We start from the raw sequence: 19,612 nt of genomic DNA, 5'->3' as shown, positions 1-19,612 counted from the left end.
TTTATAAGAACTCGATCATTAAATCGACTACTATGTTTTTTTTGGTGACTTAAAAGAAAATAAACAAAAACTAAGAAAGAAAAAAAAAAGACAAGAAACTGCTTAAGAAAGGCAGTCCCGCTGAATACTACTCTCAAACTCCTTCCAAGGCAATGGAAGCTCCACTTGGGGAGAAATAGTCCTCATTGCAGTCTTTGCCATGATGTCTGCTACTGTATTTGCATCTCTCAAGATCAACCGAAGATCAGCACGCCATTTCCAAGACATGATATCTCGGATTTTTAACACCAAAGGATTAGTAAACCCAGAGCAATCTTGTAAATTATTGACAATAGTAAAAGCCTCCACACAGTCTGTCTCACATATAATGTCTCTTTGTCCCGAGTCCCATGCTAAAAGAAAGCCTCTCCAAATAGCAAACAACTCTCCTTGCAAAATGCTACGACTCTCAATTGTTCCCAGACAGCCTCGTTGCCACCTTCCCTTCCAATCTCTGCTAACACAAGCAAAACCAACTCGAGCACCACTGCCAGGATAGCTAGCATCACAATTAATCGACTACTATGTATAATTATACGTCTTAATTTTATATTTTATATGTAATTTTACTATGGAGACTTAACTAATTTCTTAACTTATTTGTTTCTTCTCTCTTTCAGTCTTAGTTGGGAACGCTTAAACATGTTAGTCTCCTGTGCAAGGCATGTTTTCTAAGCTTGAAGCTAGGCTATGATGACTGATGAGGGCTGCATTAGATCTTGTAATGCATTATGTAACTTAAATTTTTCATGTACTTTCATTTTTCTTAGCTTGTTGGAAATTAAACTTGTGTTTTGTAATAAATAAAGTCTTATATATATATATATATATATATATATATATATATATATATGTAATTAAGACGCTAGAAGTGTTAAAACTGTAATAGAACTCTCAACAATGCAGCAACAATAAATGGAAGATTTTTGAGTTGGAATTTGGGAGAGAAAGAAACCGAAAGTGGTGTTGGTTGAGTCAGTAGCATACACCAGAAGCATTAAGTTTAATAAAAGTATAATATGCATATAAACAGAGTTCAGAATTAGTAAAAATTAATGATGAATAATACCTCAACTTGATTATAAATTGCTCTAAAAAGTATGGTATTTGATTAGCTTGACTCTAGTGAAAGCATTCTTAAAGTTTCTCATTAAACTTTAAAGCTTAATGTGCCAACAATGATGTATACAGTTTCTAACTCAAATTATAGACATCCTTTCAGCATTTTTCTTAGTTCATGTTAGCATTCACCTAAATATTTCATTAAAAAGAAAGATGAGAAGTTTTATGAATCCAAGAAAAATTGACATAAATCATTCATTCAACAAATTCTAAGCAATGCAGTATAAATTCTACTATCTGAAAATTCTGTCCATATATGATATCATACAATGCAATGCAATGCATACCTAAAAGAGGGTTTGATTTAGATTAATCCTACTTCCCAAAATCCATTGCATCTTCCAAACCACTCATGACAGTAGAATCCCCTAATTCAACTAGTCCTAGCACGATCAAACCCTTTTCCAAACATGTCATAAGCCATTGGCTCCTTTGAATTTTTAGCATCCTTTAATGCATTCTCCAGCTCACACACCTTTAGAGTTAATGCCTCAATCTTCTCATCGCGTCCCTTCAATTGAGACTGCAAAGTAGTTATCTGTTTTACCATTTCCTCTGACTCTTTTTCCTTCGCCTCCAAAGCCTCGGTCATGTCCTTCATACCCAATTCTCTAGCCTTATCCTTCAATTGAGAAACCTCCACGTACTTATCAAGACCTACAACACCTGACTCTAGCTCTCTTCTCTTTAAACTACTCCCCTTAGATTGAGCAACCTTGACCACATTATCACCTTCTGTCGAAGGGCCGTCCTCCCCGGATGACCTCTTCCGGGAAAAGGCCTCCAGAGATGCCGAAGTCAGGGTGGGAACTTTCTCACCTACCAATATAAATCAAACAACCATGACAACATAAGCACACACACAAAAAAAAAAGAAAAGACTACACCCTATCAATCTTCTTACCTATATGATCCTTCACGGAATCCCTGTCTATGTCCAACGTTCCGTTGCTGAGCGAGAAAAGAAAGGAGGTGCAGAGCACTTGAACACCGCGGTCCTTTAAGAAATAAGGCCTCATATCGAAGACTCGATTCACGAGTAGACGCACAGATAAGAACCTTTGCTGCTCCTTCTCTTGTACCAACCCTAATTCAACTACTAAAATGCAAAGGGATGGAATGCCTTCTGCGAGACCACCGATGATAACGCATACTTTGCTGTTGCCAAGGTCAACCAAGTCGAGATTTGAGCACCCATCATCAAAGTAGGATGGTTGGATCGCCTCACACAACTCATCAAGGAATTGATGGCGAAGAATGCAATAATCTTTATTATCCACCAGCAAAGTGTGTATCTCATATTTCACACCAGGTCCGGAAAGACCCTCCGGGTTCCATGTCAGCACCACACTGCGATCGTCTACATCCCCAAGGGACGACACACCCAAGAAAACACTATAATCAGGAAGAGAAAGTGCGCGCTCCAGTTTAATCCATTTTTTAGGTTCGGGGTAGTAGACAAAGGCAACTCCTGGTGCGGTCCAAGGATGCAGGAGGAGCTTGTCATTCAGCACGAAACCATAAGGCAATTCATTATGAGACTCGACTTCGGTTGGAGGAGCAGGCATGGAATGCCAGTTCGGGGAACCGAGACGGGGACTTAAAACCCATAACCCCGTCTTAATTGCTAAATGTGGTGCCGCACCATGCTCCAACAAGTAAACGTCATCTTTAATGTTTGCAAGGAAACTGAAGAAACCGATCGGTAGCGGAGGGATTGCGCCCGTCGCTACTGCCTCAGATGTGCCCAACGTGTCGCCGCCGACATAGGAGATTTGGTGGATCTTGGTGCCAGAATGGGTTTGATTACCGACTAAGAAAAGTTTCGAGTCGAAGATAAAGTAGCGAGGCAACGTGCAGGACTCTGGAAGAATCAAACGGAAATCAATCGGAGCCTTCTCAAGATGGGATTTCCAATCCCTATCCTCATTCTTCCCCAATTTTTCTAACTTCTCAACGCGGATGCCAAAGATGTAGTCGTCTGTCACCATCCACAGGCATTCTCCTGTTTCCGCCGACTCCATCATCAACAATATGAACACAGAGAAGAAAGGATTTATTTGTTTGTTATGTACGTATAAATCCCGTTTCGGTTATAGAAGATTGGATGCAAACCCCGTTTTTTCTCACAGGGCCTATCATTTGGTTCAAAAAAAAAATACTTCAAACAGGTCTCCAAAAATTTAGCCTGACAGATTTATCCTTCAAAAAAATTATTTGGACTCAGGTTCTCAAGATTATTATTTATTAGACATATGCCATATAGTCCCAAAATTAGGTTGAACCGGTTAACACGACATTCTCTCTCCTACGTAGAGGTTGTAAGTATGATGTGTCAGTTAAAGCACCACATGTCGCGTTCAGGACAGATTAGTTCCTAAACACGTGGCTAAAACAATGTCGTTTTGGGACAACGCCAAACGACGCCGCTTTGAGAGGACAAATTCGTCCCCACCTTTATTCCCTGGTTCTCGAAACTTTAACGTTCTAAAGTCAAATAGGTCACTAAAATTTTTGTTATAGGTCAAAAAGGTCTCTGAATTTATAGTATATATATTAAATTGGTCCCTTCGAATTAAGCAACTAGAACCATAACTAGAATCAAATCATGATGAAATTATCCAAAGTATGTCAAAATATACAACCCCAAACACATGTAATGACATATCTCAAGTATAATTACAGTCAAACAATTAGAATTCGTCAGTATCCTCATTTAGCATCTTGTTCTTTTGCATAAGTTTAATCTCTTTATCTTCATTAATTGGGTGAATATCAGATTTTAAGTTGGCAGAAGTAGGATCATACTAAGACATTGCCTTGTGGTCATGATAACCCAAGTTCCAGAAAAATTTCTATAGGTCAAAGAAACAGATCAAGTCAATGTCTATTAGGAAAAATTTTCGGACTTTTCCATTAATGTGCACAAGTACGAAGTACCCCTTTGTTGTCTCCAACAAAACTTTTACCATGGTGAAATACAAGTACTATGTCTTTACTCATCTAAATACCAAAAGATAAAACTCTTTCACAAGTTAACCAAGCAACCAACACAATACAACAACATCATAATAGAATAAAAAATTCAAATATCTACATTGTTTTTGTTATTATCAAATATATATCCGTAACCACTTCACAACTCTCACTTAAGCTACACCTATAACAAACTATTTTTGATCTACCCTGAACGTACATCACATGCACGTTCATCACGCTTCACTCTTTACTGCCAATTTAATACGGCAAAAACTAACTTAACTTATCTCGTACACACACTGTCAAAGCACCATTACGAACTTGGATAAACGTTAATGGGGTGAAGAATATGAAGGGTTAGGTCGTAAAATTTAGGTGAGGATTTGGGATACTTGTAATTTTACAAAGAGAAAGAGAGGAGATACGTTTTTCTATACAAGGTATCTACTTAAATTCAGGGACCTTTTTTACTTATAACAAAAATTTTAGGGACCTATTCGACTTTAGAACGTCAAAGTTTTGAGAACCAGGAAATAAAGGTGGGGATGAATTTGTCCCCTCAAAACGGCGTTGTCCCAAAAAGACATCGTTTTAGCCACGTGTCCAGGGACTAATTTGTCTTGAGCACGACACGTGTTGCTTTACCTAACACGTCACACCTACAACCTCTACGTAAGAGAGAGTGTGTCGTGCTAACCGGTTCAACCTGGTTTGGGGACCTATATGGCATATATCTAGTAATCTTTGGGACTCAGGACCTAGTTAATTTTTCTGGGGGACAAATCTGTCGGACTGCCAAATTTTTTGGGACCTATTTGGGGTATTACTCGGAAAAAAATTAAGATAAATTTTATTAAATATGTTCCGGAAAATTTTCTGAAATAAATTTAAAAATTATTTATTTTTTAAAAGAAATAATTTTATCTATAATTTTTAGAATATATATATTTTTTAGAATTTAAAGTAACTGCAATAGCGAACTTGTTCATTATTATGAAGTTTACTGACTGCATCAGCGAACTTCAATATTTTATTTTTATAAAGTTCATCTCTCCATATTTTTTTGAGTTTGAAGTAAGTTCACTCAATGCAATGACGAACTTGTTCATTATTATGAAGGTTGTCCACTGCAACAGCAAACTTTAATATTCTTATAAAGTTTATCCCCTGGAGGAGTGAACTTTATGTTAATTAACTACGAACTTTTTTCCACATATAGTATATATCCACATATATTGATTTCTCTTTATTCATATCTATATTCACTTTTTCTCTTTTATATTTCTCATTATTATATTTTTTATAATGTCTGGAATAACATTATTATCAATTCATTATGATGGTGAAATCACGTTTGATGAAGATGGATCTGTTGTATTTATTTTTGCACAACCAACTTTTATATACTTACCAATTGAAGTGAGAGAGGTGATAATGCTCAAAAATTACAAAACATGAAGAGAGTGAAAAATTTTTATTACATATATCCAATAGAAGTAAACAACACTTTAATTTATAAAAGATATTTATTTTTTTATTTTCTTATTTTTTCTCGATATTTTGTTTATATTATTTTTATATGTATACATGACTTTTAACAATATTTTATTTGACCAAGGTATCGAATACGTGATGACGAAGACATACGACTAATTAGGGGTTGGCATAATCGTTGATATGTGTGCAGTGACATTGTCGGAAGTTGGTGATGAGAATGCATCATCTGCAGCAGTAAGAACAAACATTAGAAGGTTGATGGTTGATGGTTGATTTGAACATGACATTGGAAGGGAGTCAAGACGAGTCAAATCCTAATGATTATAATGATGTGTGTTGGAAGTAGATCATGAAAGTCATGATGGTTCTGCGGTTGGAGACCCAATGCAAGATCATTATCAAATTCATCCCGTGTCTGATGATAAAGATGTAGATGCTGAACTAGTGGACATACCTGAGGAGGAACATGAGGAGTTAAACAACTCCACAGTGTCACAAGTTGCACTAACTCAGCCTGCTATTTCCAGACCATACGATCATCTTGCTCACTATTCGACGTTGAACCTTGACACAATGAATGTAGATTGGTCTTTTGGTCAAGGAGGCTCCGAGGATGATCCAACGCATAATTTTGAAATTGGGCAACAGTTCGACAACAAAGAAGCCGTAATGACGGTAAAGATGCATCAGGCGAGCTGTGGAGTATAAGATAGTAGAAAGTGACCAGTTTGAACTATGATATATACTACACTCAGATTAGGTCAGGATGTCAATGGAACATACGCATTGCATATCGTCAAAAGCAAGAAAAATGGGAGATTAGGAGATACAGTGGTCCTCATTCTTGCATGCAAACAACATTAGGCCAAGACCATAGAAGGTTGGATTTGAAGGTGGTAGCTGAACACGTATTCTCTATGGTGAAGACAGATCCTACGATCAATATAAGAGTTCTCCAAAGAACAGTTAAAAATCACTTTGATTACAAAACATCTTATAAAAAATTTTGACTTGCAGAACAGAGAGTAATTACGAAGATATATGGTGATTGAGAAACATCATATAACGAACTTTTTAGGTGATTATTTGCGATGCAGATGTACCTATCAAAAAAGATTGATTATATTGCATTTAACGCATCACTCGTGGTTCATTATATTTTAACATGTCCTATCGAAGTTGCTGATTCAAGTAAATGGGCAACTTATATAGAGAAGTACATCATGTAGCTAATAAGTTAGCAAACTTGGTTCTTGAATCCATCCAGGATACCTTTTGCTTTGAGCATCTTCCTTCTGAGATTTCTTTAAATTTGCAAACTGGTAGTAGTTGGGTTTCTTTTTTCAGATTGAGTTAGTTTGTTTTGTTCTTTGGGCTGAAAAGCCTCAATATATATATATAAAACTTTCTATAAAGTAGAAATACATTTTATCTTTTTAAAAAAATAGAATAAGTATCTGTGTCACTAAATTAAAATAACTTTAAAGAGATTATTTTCCTCGTGAAACAGTTTTATAAGATTATTTAATTACATACTATTAAATGTAAATTTTTAAAAATAATGAATATAATCGAGTCATAAATTTTTAAATCTTTCTGAACCATAACACTGATATATCTTGTGGAATACATAATTAAACTTTTTTGTGTATAGACATATAGATAGTGTAGTTAGTTGAGGTGTTAGTTATTAGTTAAGCTGTTAAGCACCCTTGTGAAAGTTTGTTTATACACATTCTAAGATGGAAGGGCTATTCCATCATCGCAATATTATACATCAATACTTGACATGAGTCAAAGTCCACCAAGCATCTTTACTCAAACCACTACCAACCGATCAAATATAAAATCTAAGGAAATTCATAGAAACATAAGCTCTTTTTTTTCAGTTATTAGATACTAACAAATATTAATATTCTGCAATAGATACAAAAGCTTTAAAGAGTAATAAGCTAAATTTCAAGTAGCTAATTTGCAAATAGAGTAATTTTTTTTATCTACAAAGTTCACTTGAACCAAATCATAACATATTAACATAGAATTGTTGCTGTGAATCCTCCCTCACTGCATGAACTATGCAACAATTAGAAGGGTTTGATATTAGCTTCTTATCTTTCAATAATATGACATTATTATGCTCAGTGTGCACTAAGTGTTCACATAGTGGTGACTGCTCATAGAAGCAAAGAAGCTGAACAGAAGAGAACATTATTTGAAATATAATGAGAAATAATGAAGGAGCTCAATTCTTTTTCTTTTTTTTCAACTCAATTTCAATCTCACCCAATATACAATGCAAGCGAAGGAGTTGAAGATAATGTTATGTATCTTCAGGCTTGAGTGTTAGCATCTTAATTAATACCAAATGTAGTCTCTTCTTGTAGGTTCCTGTCTCATTCAAATTCAACATTTCTTTCATATAAACACTAAGCTACTCCACAATCTTAAAATCTTCTAAAAAAACATGTTGACTCCTTTGGCAATAATGACAAAAATATGTGATTCAACAATTCTTTTAAATTAGGATTTATACTTAATAAAGAAAAGAACTAATCACCCAATAAAAAAAAGGAAATATAGAAAGCTTTGATATTTTTAGCTTTTGTAGAAAATTGAGGTTAACTACAATGATCTTGTGTATATCCTAACATATGAAAATATGAAAACCACTATGATAGGAGGAAGATTTGAGAGATAGGATAGAATAAGAATTTTTCTAATTAAAAGCAAGTAGAGAGAATCCCAATTATGGACAAAGGGGAAAGGAATCCATTATTAAAATTATCCATTACCATTTAGGCATTTGCATTCTTCCTAATATCTATTTACAGGTAAAGCTCCAAACATAGAAATGTCTAACTGAGAGATCTGATAAAATAAAGCATACATGAACAAGGTGAAGTTAGTCATTCTTGTTCAAATGATGTTGTTGGGTTGCTTGGATTGGTCCCACCAGCTAGCCTGGGGACTTTCCTTGGAGAGATGCAATCTGTAACATAATTTTGTTGTGAGGTCTTAAGAATAACAAGTCTTTTAAAAAATAAAGAAAATTTATTCACCAAATCTCTAACAAAAGCAACATTATATATACCTTGGGAGCATGGATGTTTGCGAGGCATTCCCTTGCTGAGCGAGAAAATAAAAGAGGTGCAGGGCACTTCAGGCACCATATCGAAGACTCGATTGACGAGTACACGCACAGATAAGAACCTTTGCTGCTCCTCCTCCTCTTGTACCAACCCTAATTCAACTACTAAAATGCAAAGGGATGGAATGCGTTCTGCGAGACCACCGATCATAACGCATACTTTGCTGTTGCCAAGGTCAACCAAGCTGAGGTCTGAGTCCGAAGCTTTAAAGAAGGATGGTTGGATCGCCTCACACAACTCATCAAGGCGTTGACGGCGATGAACACGATAATCTTGATTATCCACCAGCAAAGCGTGTATGTCATATTTCACACGAGATCCGCCGGGAAGACTCTTCATTCTCCCTGTCAGCACCACGCTGCGATCGCCTACATCCCCAGGGGGCGACACTAACACAAAGGATGGGAGAAAATGATGATCAGAAAAAGAAAATGTGGACTCCAGTCTAGTCCATTCGTCAGTTGGGGGGTCGTAAACATAGCTAATTCCTCGTGGGGGCAAGGGACACAGGAACAGCTTGTCTTTCAGAACGAAACCAAAAGGACAACCAAGATTATCAGAGTCGTATTCGGTTGGAGGAGCGGACACGGAAACCCATTCCCTGGAATTGGAACGTAAAACCCATAACCCCGTACCACATAATCCCTGTGCGTCAAGCTGCCCCACGAAGTAAACGTCACCTTTAATGTTTGCAATGTAATTCGGGAAGCCGGTCGGTACCGGAGGGACTGCGCCCGTCGCTACCGCCTCAGATATTTCCAACGTATCGCCGCCGACATAGGAGATTTGGTAGATCTTCGTGCCAGAATCGTTTGGCTCAGTGGTTAAGAAAAGTTTCGAGGCGAAGATAAAGGGAGACATGTTGACCTCTGGAAGCTCCAAATGGAAATCAAAGGGAGCCCGCTCAAGATGGGATTTCCAATCCCTAACCTCATTCTTCCCCAATTTTTCTAACTTCTCAATGCGGATGCCAAAGATTTTGTGGTCTGTCACCATCCACAGGCATGCTCCTGTTTCCGCCGACTCCATCATCAACAATATGAACAGAGAGAAGAAAGGATTTATTTGTTTGTTATATAGAAGGCAGACGTAGAGGTTGTATGGCTCACTTCTAAGAAAATATTTTTTTTTTGAGTTATCTTTTTTTGTGTATATGTGGTGTCATTATTTTGTTAAAAAAAATTTTTTTTAATAAAATTTTTTTTTTTATTTTTTAATATGTTTGGCAAATTTTTAGTAATAAAAGTAAAAGTACTAGTAAAATCAAAAAAAGATATTTTTTGAGAAGCTGTAATTTACATCTTTTTTTAAAAGATTTTTTTTTCTTAAAAAAAAGATGTTTTTCATGTAATAAATAAACAAAAAAGTACTTTTATATTGTTATATCCAAACATAATTGATTGATAAAAAGACCTTTTTACATGAGATATCCAAACATAAAATTACTTTTACTTCTCTATAAGATCTTTTAAAAAAGATAACTCGAAAAAAGATCTTTTTTTAAAAGCTCACCCAAACAAGCCCTTTAAAAGATCTTATGAAAAAGTAAAAGTAATTTTATGATCTTTTTTTAAAAGCTCACCCAAACAAGCCCTTTAAAAGATCTTATGAAAAAGTAAAAGTAATTTTATGTTTAGGTATTTCATGTAAAAAGGTCTTTTTATCAATCAATTATGTTTGGGTATAACAATATAAAAATATTTTTTTGTTTATTATTATATGAAAAACATATTTTTTTTAAGAAAAAAAGATTTTTTTAAAAAAAAATGTAAATTATAACTTCTCAAAAAAGATTTTTTTTTTTTTATTTTACTAGTACTTTTATTTTTACTACTAGAAATTTACCAAACACGTTAAAAAATAAAAAAAGATTTTTTTTTATTAAAAAAAGATTTTTTTTTAACAAAATAATGACGTCCAAACATGCACGTAGGCTAGGGTTTCGGACTTTCGGTTATAGAAGATTGGATGCAGAGACCCCGTTTATATGAATCCAAGAAAAATTGACATAAATTATTCATTTAACAAATTTCTAAGCAATGCAGTATAAATTCTACTGCATTGCATCTTCCAAACCACTCATCACAGTAGAATCCCCTAATTCAACTAGTCCTAGATTTGTTTTGTAAACAATCCAAACAATAAATTTAGAACCCCTCCCCTAAAACCTTGATGCATCATGATTTCGACATATCCTTTGGAATTGGAGGATATATAATCTGCCCTTAAAGCTAATGTGATCTTAGCTTATGATCTATGAACTGTGGCAAACTTGGGCCCACTTTGAATTCTCTGAAGGACTCCTCTTCCTTGTTAATCTTAGTTAATTTATTTTGCTTTCTTTATTTTGATCGAACATTTTTTTGTTCTGTTAAGATTTTTTATTGGACCCTTTTGCTTTTTTGGGGGGGAGGGGGGTATATGGCCCAAAAAAAATATATCAATTAATATTCATATTAATTTAATATTTTTAATACGACAATAAATAATTAGATGTCAATGTAACTTTTTTTTTCTATTATCAGTGTATAAAAATTAAATCACATATATAACAAAAGTAGATGATATGATATTTATTTGAGGTTTTTTTTTCTTTTGCAAATTGAAAAAGATAAATAAATAAGTTATATATAAAAATGTTGTGTTTTATATTAAATGTAAAACTTAAAAGACTAACTATAATAAATAAGTAAAACTTATAGAAATATATTGTGTTTTAGATGTATAACTTAAAACCTCAAAAGATTATATATACAGAAAAACTATATGCACATATATTTTCTGAAAAATATTGCATTTGGAATGACTTTTACTCCAATTAGATTAATTTTCTAAACTGAAATAATTTATTTTTTACATTTTACACAATCATGCAATCACATCCGTTCTTTTAGATGATCATTCGCGCATGTAATGTAAAAGGTAGTTATTTTTACTAATGTAACGTTATATAATTGGATACACGTGTAATAATTTAATATTTTGATTTCGATAGACAATTTTTTTTAGTTTTCAACACCCCTATTTATTATTATTTATATTTTTTAACAGAAATTAAAAGTCTTAAAATTTCAATCAATTGTTCGAGGAACTGAAAAATTGCCTTGTAAATGAATAGTCAACCTCATTTTCAAGGTTAATTAGTCCTGGCTAAAGCCTATTAGGTAAGCTATTATCCATTAAAACCACTGACTGTAATGAACAACAATATTGAGCTATCAACAATATATATAGAATGTTGGGAGCTGCTGAAATTTAAGCTACTGCTGATTAGGATCACGATCACGAATAAACTTGTCAACATCTTGCTCTATATGCAAAATTGGATAAATTAAATGAGAATGTTTAGATCCAAAATATATAAGTGAATAACATACAACTAATGCTTTCATAAGTGAAATAATAAATGAATTAGAAGTTTAGAACAATAGCAAGTAAAATCATCATAGATAGACCCGTAACACAAATATCTGGTATCATGAATATTTTATTGTGTTTTTTTTTTATTGACTCATATGCTCTTATTGATTCACCTATTCTCTTTGACTAAAACTTGATATTTTCTCAATTTTGTGAATGAAAAAGATTATAACCTAAAAAGGTACATAATGATATATGAACATTGAAATCCTACTAACATGTCTAACTTTATTTAATAGTGGAATAAACACATTAGTATTCAAAATCTGATAAAATAAAGCATACATGAACAGGTTGAAGTTAGTCATTCTTGTTGGAATGCTGTTGTTGGGTTGCTTGGATTCGTCCCACCAGCTAGCTTGGGCTCTTTCCTTGGAGAAAAAAGAAAGGAGAAAAAGAATGAAGAAGAGGAGGAGGACACGAAGAAAGAGAAAAAAAAAACGGAAAACAAAGCGTATAATATAAAAAACAATTATAACAACTTAGTTAGACTTAATTAAGTATTTTGTTTTGGTATAGAGATTTATGCTATTTTATTTATATAAAAAATTTTTAATGTTGTTTTATAAATATATGCTTACACAAAATAGATTTTATTTAAAAGGGAATTTTTGTCCTTTAAAAATTAACTACAAACTTGATTTACTTTTTCATAATTAATTTAAATTTTTAATTCAAATTAAATAAACTTAATGCTAGAAGATGTTTTAGTCTTTTAAATTAATCCTAGAAAAATATTTTTATCTTTTTCTTTTTTTTTTATAATTTTCTAATAATTTAATATCAATTAAAATATAAAGTAAATTAAAATTAAAATAATAAAATAAATTTTTTTAACCCAAACAGAATTTTAATGCTTTTTTCTCTCTTCTTAATTGCGGGGTACTTCTCTCTCTCTTTAATTACAAAGTACTAAACCTTCATCTATGAACCTTTTTTTTAGTTAGAGAATACTAAAACTCCATGACTTTGGAATACCGAATCATGTGCCCCTAAATTCTACGCCAAAGTTGTTTCAACCAATCTTCTAAATTTTAGATTTCACTTTAGAAGGTAAAGTATAATGTCTCATCGTAAACACCTATGATGCCATAACTTTATATGAGGACATTTAAGCTTAGTGGATGTATAAATATATATACATACATAAATGAACTTTCTTAGTTCAGTGAAAATTAGTCGAATGCAATAAAGATGTTAGTTCTGTCTAATGAACTAAATTTGATAAAAAAAGGCACACCATTGCGCAACATGTTTAGTTTAGAACATCTAAGAAAATTAAACCAAGTTAATTATCACAGAAAAATTAATGACAATTAAGGAATCTATTCGGCCAATAATTCACATTTTGCCACCCTACACAACGAAAGACTAGCTACTACTTCTACCTTATGAAGCCACAATCACTTAACTGATCAAAATTATGGAATGGAGACAAAGAATGACAGATAACAGGTGAGGTCATGCTGAAGAGCATTATGTAATTGTCAGGAAAAACAAAAACTAAACAAATTTACATCAGCTTAAATCAAGCATCAAGCATGTTTTAATACTAAATTAAACCAATACATTAAGATAACTATTACTCACTTCATCCAATAATAATTGTTGGATTGAGAAAATTGGTGCATCCGAAATGTAAATGTATCTTGATGCAAATTATGTCTAAACACATGAATTATTTGACATACTCCATGTGCATCATAAAGGATAGCCTAGTACACAAGCATCCCATCACTTAGATACAAGAGGAGAATATTTGAACAATATCATGGTTCTGAATGATCTCGCAAAAGATGGAGTAAGTGAGGATCTCAATCTAATATATAAGATGGTTTCAATTTCCTTCACTTGTTCAGCATGAAGAAGAAATGTGTTACTATCAACTTACATGCATCTTTCTTAATCCAACTAGAGCATAAATTATCAATACCTGTCCTCAAACATGTTGCTTATATAGCTTCCAACAACAACGTTTACAGGAAGAACAGTCAATCCGAGGCAAGCGAGAAAAAGTGCAACTCTGCTTGTTGACCAGTTAAAGTAGTATGTTGTGATGACACTAGATTCCGATACTAAAATCTCCATTACATATTTGAGTATAAAATATATCAATAACTGAACCTGAAAATGTTAAACAAATTCGGTAGGTTAAATGTCTAATTTTCCAATATTTTATCTAAATGATCATTTGCCATTGGAATTTACTACAAAAAACAGGAGAAAGTGCAAATTAAATGAAATAAGCAATGACATCATATTCAGTTCAGAGCACTCAGGTGAATGAATTAGTTTTTTCCATCTTAACATTAACAGTGATCTCAAACATCTACATGTAACGAAATTCTCAGCACTTGATAGAAAACCCATACTCTGTGGGAGACAGTGAGTTGTACACAAATCTTTGCAGATGGCTTGAGTCTGTATGCAGACCGAATCGAAGTCGCTGGTAGACGAGATTCTTCTGAAGCTTCTTCACTATCATCATAATCTTGATCGGCTTCTTCATCTCCCTTATCATCTGAAGTAATCAGCAATGGCTGTTTTAGGCCTTGTTCAAGTGCATCGTTCACTTCTACATGAGAAAAACGTGTCATGTTATATTCACATGTTGAGGCTCAACAAAACAAGAGAAAAAAAAAATCCATATTTGCAAAGAAAATTGTGCAAGACTACTTTCATTCATTCTGAACAAGCAGCAACAAATTGGTGCAGTATAAGTTCAGTTAGTACCATTATTTGGTTGATGATTATTCGCGTGATTCTCATTCTCTACGGGTTCATGAGAAGGTTCCTTGAAAGTGATCCACAATGATACAAGATATATCAGCCAAGCAACACCCATAACCCAACCGGGCAACGTATTTTGATTAAATGTAAGCTTGTAAATCTTAAAATCGGTCTGCAATATGCCAGCTAATGCAGGACCACAAGCAGCTGATGCTTGCATCCGGATTTTGAGAGGGACACAGTCACTGATATAACGCTTATTAACAGCTCTGGCAGAACCCAATCTGTAATAATATCCAAGTGTTTATCAACAAGAAAAGATACCTCATAATATTCCTAATAAGATGGTAAACAGAATATGTACTAATCAACTCAAACACACAACATTATTTGCAAGTACCATCAAAATCTTGGCATGCGAAAATTCGGGAATAGAAGACTACTTGCCCACAGAACACATGACCAATCAAGAGAATCCATAACAAACAAGCATCATATGCCAATGCACACAGGTATTTCCAAGAAAGAGAGTTATGCTACTGAAGACAAGAGGCCTGAAGTAAGATCTATTTGACCAGGCACTAAAATATACCAAAGAGAACACCTGAGCAACAGCCATCGCCCCAATTACGATACCACAAACTGTTGGTGCATCCCCAAGGCTCATAGAGTAGTCATCTGCTGTAGGGACAATAATATATGTATTGACCATATACAAAAATGTGTTTGCCAAGTTCAGGATAAGAGACATGAAATGGTATCTTTCATCAACATGTTCCTCCGTGGGGGTTGGCAGCTCTTCTTGCATAATCAGAGCATGTTGCCCCAAAAATTTAAGGAAGTTTGTTGAGTTAGTTAACCTGTCAACCACTGCTTTTATTGAATCAATGACAGGATCCTGCATGAAAAGACCGAGGAAATATGATAATCAACACCAATCTTATGATGCTCCAAAGCCAGCTACGATAAAACAAAGTAAGTGTTTGAAGCAAATTAGATGTGGAACCTGCAGAGGAAGGGCAGGTTGATCATAAATTGATAAATAGATCCCTTGACGGTTCTGAAGTTCATGAAGATTGCGAGATAATCCCACAACAGCTCCTATTCCCTACAAATTTCAAATCCATCAGTCAATGGCCATTCACAAAGTTCTGTATTTATTTATGTGACAGTCCAAGTGAAGACTCGTTTTGAATAAAACATATTACCACATGCTTGAACACTTGTTGCAGCCGAGAGTAAGGATGATTCACATGAGTTTTAGCATAGTAATCAATGAATCTATAGCCAAAACATTTGTCAAACTTCTTCAATATCTCGCGCAAACCAATAGCATTCATCTCAACAAAGAAAAGAAGCTTTAATAGGTCTTGTCCCACTTCTCTATAAGCTTCTCGCAGTTCAGACATTTTGTGAATTTCAGGTTCCGGCAGAATATCATCATGTTGCTCTCCAAGCTTCGATATCCTGCTTGCCAAAATCCCTTGTTGCTACAAAAGGAAAAGGACAATCTTCTCAATCTGATTTGTAACATTTAGAGAGTGATTGAAACCAATGTTAACACACAACTAGAATCATCACATTCGCAACTGGAATCTAAGTTGACCATTGGCAGTAATAAAAATTGAAAACAACAGAAACCTGATTATCTGGCATTCTGGAGAGTGAAACTTACAAATTTTATAAGAGTCTGGCTTGGTTCATCCAACACTATAAATTGCAACAAGACTAACCACAACGAACGCATCATATATTTAACTTTGAGATAAAAGTCATAAAACCGTAAATATCGATAATTCAATTGAATCTAACTAATTGGAATCGATTTTGGACAACCTAATTCAATTATAAAGCTCTCAAAGGGCTAGTGTGTGTGTGTGTGTGTGTGTGTGTTTTTTTTTTTTTGAAAAAAAAAAAGTTATTCACGAGAAACAACTTGATTTAAGTAAACAAGTATTAACTATCAATCACTTGCAAAAGCCAAAGTTCATAGAACATGTTTGAATTCAACTCCAATAATTAAAAAAATAGTCTACTAACGAGCTAGATCATCCTAACTGCAATAATCTATATATGATTGTTTAATACCTGACTTGAAGTCGAGGAGTGCAAGCTTCTCGTCTTTGCACCAAATATCAGCAGAAACATAGTTCACATATGCAAGAACTGCGACATCGTCAACCACAACATAAATGTGGCTTGAACGAGAATCTTGAGACAAAGTAGACCCTCGTGATTGTGGTCATCAATGAAACAACAATGGAAAATTACAAGTGTTAATACTGTAGTCCAGGTATCGCTATATATAGTGGTTGATTTATTATTGATAACAACCCAAGTACCTTATTTTTAAATTTTTTTTGTGTATAAATACAATTCTAATTAACATACAGCTGTTTAACAGATCTTCTGCAAATTAAAATTAAAAAAATTTTGCAAGAAGTTTTTAGGTTGGTTCGAAATCTATTATCTAGGAGCAAAACATATTCCTTTATGTGATTAACAGTTGACCATGCATCAAAGTCTACCCTTCTTTATAACTAAGAAGAAATTTTTATTGTTTTTTATATACATATAAACGAGTAAATTAAAGATTGAAAACGACTTGCAAATTAAAATGCTTTGAATGTAAATAAACTTCATAGAAACATAACTGCTTTGAATTTAACAAAAAAGAAATGATAACAAATTCAGGAATGTAACTAGATTGCTGGAAAAATAAACTGCATTAAAATAAAATGCAGAATTTAAAAAAAAAAGGTTATTAAAGAGTAAAAATTACGCATATCCATTAAAGTTTGTTAAATGCTTATGTGTTTTTAGTATATTTTGGATTCATAGTTTAAAATTAGTTGTTGATTAATTGATTAGAATTCAAACTAAATTTAATTATATGCTTTAGCTCTTTTATATTAAAGAGGTTTAGAAATTTATATGCTTTGGCTCACGATTATATAATTCTTGCTTTAAGGATCTCCATTATTCAGTTTATATTAAACGGAAGTAACGTTTTTATTTTGATTAATTGATTATTAAAAATTATTGTTGAATATTTTTGTATGATTGAGTCTTCTTATTTTGTTTTAGAGTAAACATGATTGACGGAGAAACTTCACATTTAGTTTTAGACGAACCAACTGAAGTAAAGGAGTAAATTAAAGATTGAAAACTTGCAAATTAAAATGATTTGAATGTAAGTAAAAGGAAATGATAACAAATTCAGAATGTAATTTGACAAACTTGCTGGAAAAATAAACTATATTAAAGTAAGGTGTAGAATTTAAAAAGAAAAAAAAATAAAAAGAAAAAAATGTTTTATTCATGTAATTTAACTAAAATATTTTTCTCTCGAGGTTGGTACGAAGTGACACCTTATATACAATACAAATCTGTAGAAAAGATTCTCAAATATATTGTATATAGATTCGAAAAAGTTTATGGCACTAATCTGTTATAATTAAAAATTATATAATTAAAATAAAACTTAATTTAAAAAAAATATATAAAAAAATAACCAAATCTAACCTGACTGTTTTTTACTCCATGGAACCAAACATTTCCGACAAACTTAATCAAGGCTATATTATCCTTGGTATGACTTTGAAAATGAAAAACACTAATCAGAGTTTGCTTGTTTGACTATAGTACGCCATCAACAACTCTTTTGATATCGGTCCTATGTCTACAGGATATGAACGCCTTTCTCAAATAGTTATAATCTAGTTTTTCAAAATCTAGATGTACAGTAATAAGAAAATTACACATATCCATTAAAGTCAAAATATACGGATAGTGTATTATTAAATTCTTAAAATTATTAAAGAGTAAAAATATTATTATATGCACTATAAAAGAGTAAAATGTTATGATAAAATAGATCAAACAAAAACTTACTTGTAGTGCTTCAAAAACAAGGGGATCAAGTATATCCTACTTATATGGCTGAAATAGATGATCCAATGTTTTCGCCTAAAAACCCATTGTCATTACTTGTTACTAAATTGTAACCATTAATATAACCATAAATCCAGTTTACTTGATAAAGATTTACTAATCCTACTATAAATTCCCAGAAAACCCTTGAGTCCTATGTAATCTCTTATCTCACTCTCATATAAAGTGCGAATTTTTTTGTCATAATTCTTGTAAAAAAAATATGCAGAATTTGTCTTTCCAACGACAATTTAAAACCTTCGTCCAATCTTTCCAACGACAATTTAAAACCTTAGGTTTAAACTGTACGACTCAAAAAGACCACCTGAAAATTTATAATAAGATTGGTAAATCTACAATTCAAACGAGACTCATGGTAATATTACTTGTTACAATTTAGTAACAAGTAACGCCAATAGGTATTTGGATGGAAACATTAGATCACCTATTTCACTCACGTGTGTAAAAGGTACAAAGAAAAAACTCCACGGTTGGTTATTGATCCTAGGTCAAACAGGATATACATGACCCTTGCTAGTTAGTTGAATCCAAACTTTCCTATTTTAAATTGTTTATCAGTTTTTTAAAACATGCAACATAAGTTTTCGTAATCTGTTTATCATAACGTTTTTACTCTTTTATAAAGCATGTAATAGTTGAACAACCAAATTGATTAGTGTTTTTTCAGTTTCAAAATTATACAAAGGATAATATGGCCTTGATTAGGTTTTTCAGTCAGTCAG

The 19,612-nt window shown here is 33.1% G+C and overlaps 4 protein-coding genes across 6 annotated transcripts; all 4 read right to left on the bottom strand.

Moving 5' to 3' along the window:
* Positions 1–1,302: 1,302 nt before the first annotated feature.
* LOC107644961 (uncharacterized) lies at positions 1,303–3,257 on the bottom strand. The gene is made up of 2 exons (XM_016348940.3): positions 2,066–3,257; positions 1,303–1,980 (listed from the first exon to the last, which is right to left on the bottom strand). Exons 1-2 carry the CDS (start codon positions 3,186–3,188, stop codon positions 1,535–1,537), a joined length of 1,569 nt encoding a protein of 522 aa, XP_016204426.1. The 5' UTR covers positions 3,189–3,257; the 3' UTR covers positions 1,303–1,534.
* A 5,129-nt stretch (positions 3,258–8,386) lies between these two features.
* Positions 8,387–9,897, bottom strand: LOC148566413 (uncharacterized). Its single transcript, XM_088488868.1, has 2 exons — positions 8,729–9,897; positions 8,387–8,626 (listed from the first exon to the last, which is right to left on the bottom strand). The coding sequence occupies exons 1-2, from the start codon at positions 9,816–9,818 to the stop codon at positions 8,544–8,546; spliced, it is 1,173 nt and encodes a 390-aa protein (XP_088344994.1). The 5' UTR covers positions 9,819–9,897; the 3' UTR covers positions 8,387–8,543.
* A 3,693-nt stretch (positions 9,898–13,590) lies between these two features.
* On the bottom strand, positions 13,591–15,156 carry LOC148566412 (SPX domain-containing membrane protein At4g22990-like). The gene is made up of 4 exons (XM_088487529.1): positions 14,940–15,156; positions 14,579–14,781; positions 14,140–14,330; positions 13,591–13,672 (listed from the first exon to the last, which is right to left on the bottom strand). The coding sequence occupies exons 1-4, from the start codon at positions 15,154–15,156 to the stop codon at positions 13,591–13,593; spliced, it is 693 nt and encodes a 230-aa protein (XP_088343655.1).
* LOC107644960 (SPX domain-containing membrane protein At4g22990-like) lies at positions 13,711–19,591 on the bottom strand. 3 transcript variants are annotated; one of them, XM_088489055.1, is made up of 7 exons: positions 17,025–19,591; positions 16,145–16,426; positions 15,943–16,044; positions 15,337–15,834; positions 14,940–15,220; positions 14,579–14,781; positions 13,711–14,330 (listed from the first exon to the last, which is right to left on the bottom strand). In XM_088489055.1, the coding sequence occupies exons 1-4, from the start codon at positions 17,082–17,084 to the stop codon at positions 15,403–15,405; spliced, it is 876 nt and encodes a 291-aa protein (XP_088345181.1). In that variant the 5' UTR covers positions 17,085–19,591; the 3' UTR covers positions 13,711–14,330; positions 14,579–14,781; positions 14,940–15,220; positions 15,337–15,402. The 3 variants fall into 3 exon arrangements, with proteins under 3 accessions (XP_088345181.1, XP_088345182.1, XP_088345183.1); XM_088489056.1 differs by having other exon boundaries at positions 15,529–15,834; positions 17,025–19,590; XM_088489057.1 differs by having other exon boundaries at positions 15,541–15,834; positions 17,025–19,590.
* Positions 19,592–19,612: the final 21 nt, after the last annotated feature.

The sequence above is a fragment of the Arachis ipaensis genome, chromosome B5 (assembly GCF_059453495.1).
Source record: "Arachis ipaensis isolate K30076 ecotype BB chromosome B5, ASM5945349v1, whole genome shotgun sequence".
Lineage (NCBI taxonomy): Eukaryota > Viridiplantae > Streptophyta > Magnoliopsida > Fabales > Fabaceae > Arachis > Arachis ipaensis.
This window is presented reverse-complemented; position numbering and strand designations above follow the sequence as displayed.

Bases quoted from the DNA above. Each gene is read 5' to 3' on its own strand.
- LOC148566412 (XM_088487529.1), bottom strand. From the start codon at position 15,156: ATGCAAGCATCAGCTGCTTGTGGTCCTGCATTAGCTGGCATATTGCAG. The intron at 14,331-14,578 runs GTATGGGTTTTC...TAACATTTTCAG, and splicing joins AACTCACTGTCTCCCACAGA to GTTCAGTTATTGATATATTT. The intron at 13,673-14,139 runs GTATTGATAATT...AATGCTCTTCAG, and splicing joins AGCAACATGTTTGAGGACAG to CATGACCTCACCTGTTATCT.
- LOC107644960 (XM_088489055.1), bottom strand. From the start codon at position 17,084: ATGTTTCTGCTGATATTTGGTGCAAAGACGAGAAGCTTGCACTCCTCG. The intron at 16,427-17,024 runs GTATTAAACAAT...TTCCTTTTGTAG, and splicing joins ACTCCTCGACTTCAAGTCAG to CAACAAGGGATTTTGGCAAG. The intron at 16,045-16,144 runs GTAATATGTTTT...TGAAATTTGTAG, and splicing joins AACAAGTGTTCAAGCATGTG to GGAATAGGAGCTGTTGTGGG.
- LOC107644961 (XM_016348940.3), bottom strand. From the start codon at position 3,188: ATGATGGAGTCGGCGGAAACAGGAGAATGCCTGTGGATGGTGACAGAC. The intron at 1,981-2,065 runs GTAAGAAGATTG...TTATATTGGTAG, and splicing joins TTCCGTGAAGGATCATATAG to GTGAGAAAGTTCCCACCCTG.
- LOC148566413 (XM_088488868.1), bottom strand. From the start codon at position 9,818: ATGATGGAGTCGGCGGAAACAGGAGCATGCCTGTGGATGGTGACAGAC. The intron at 8,627-8,728 runs GTATATATAATG...ATTATGTTACAG, and splicing joins CAAACATCCATGCTCCCAAG to ATTGCATCTCTCCAAGGAAA.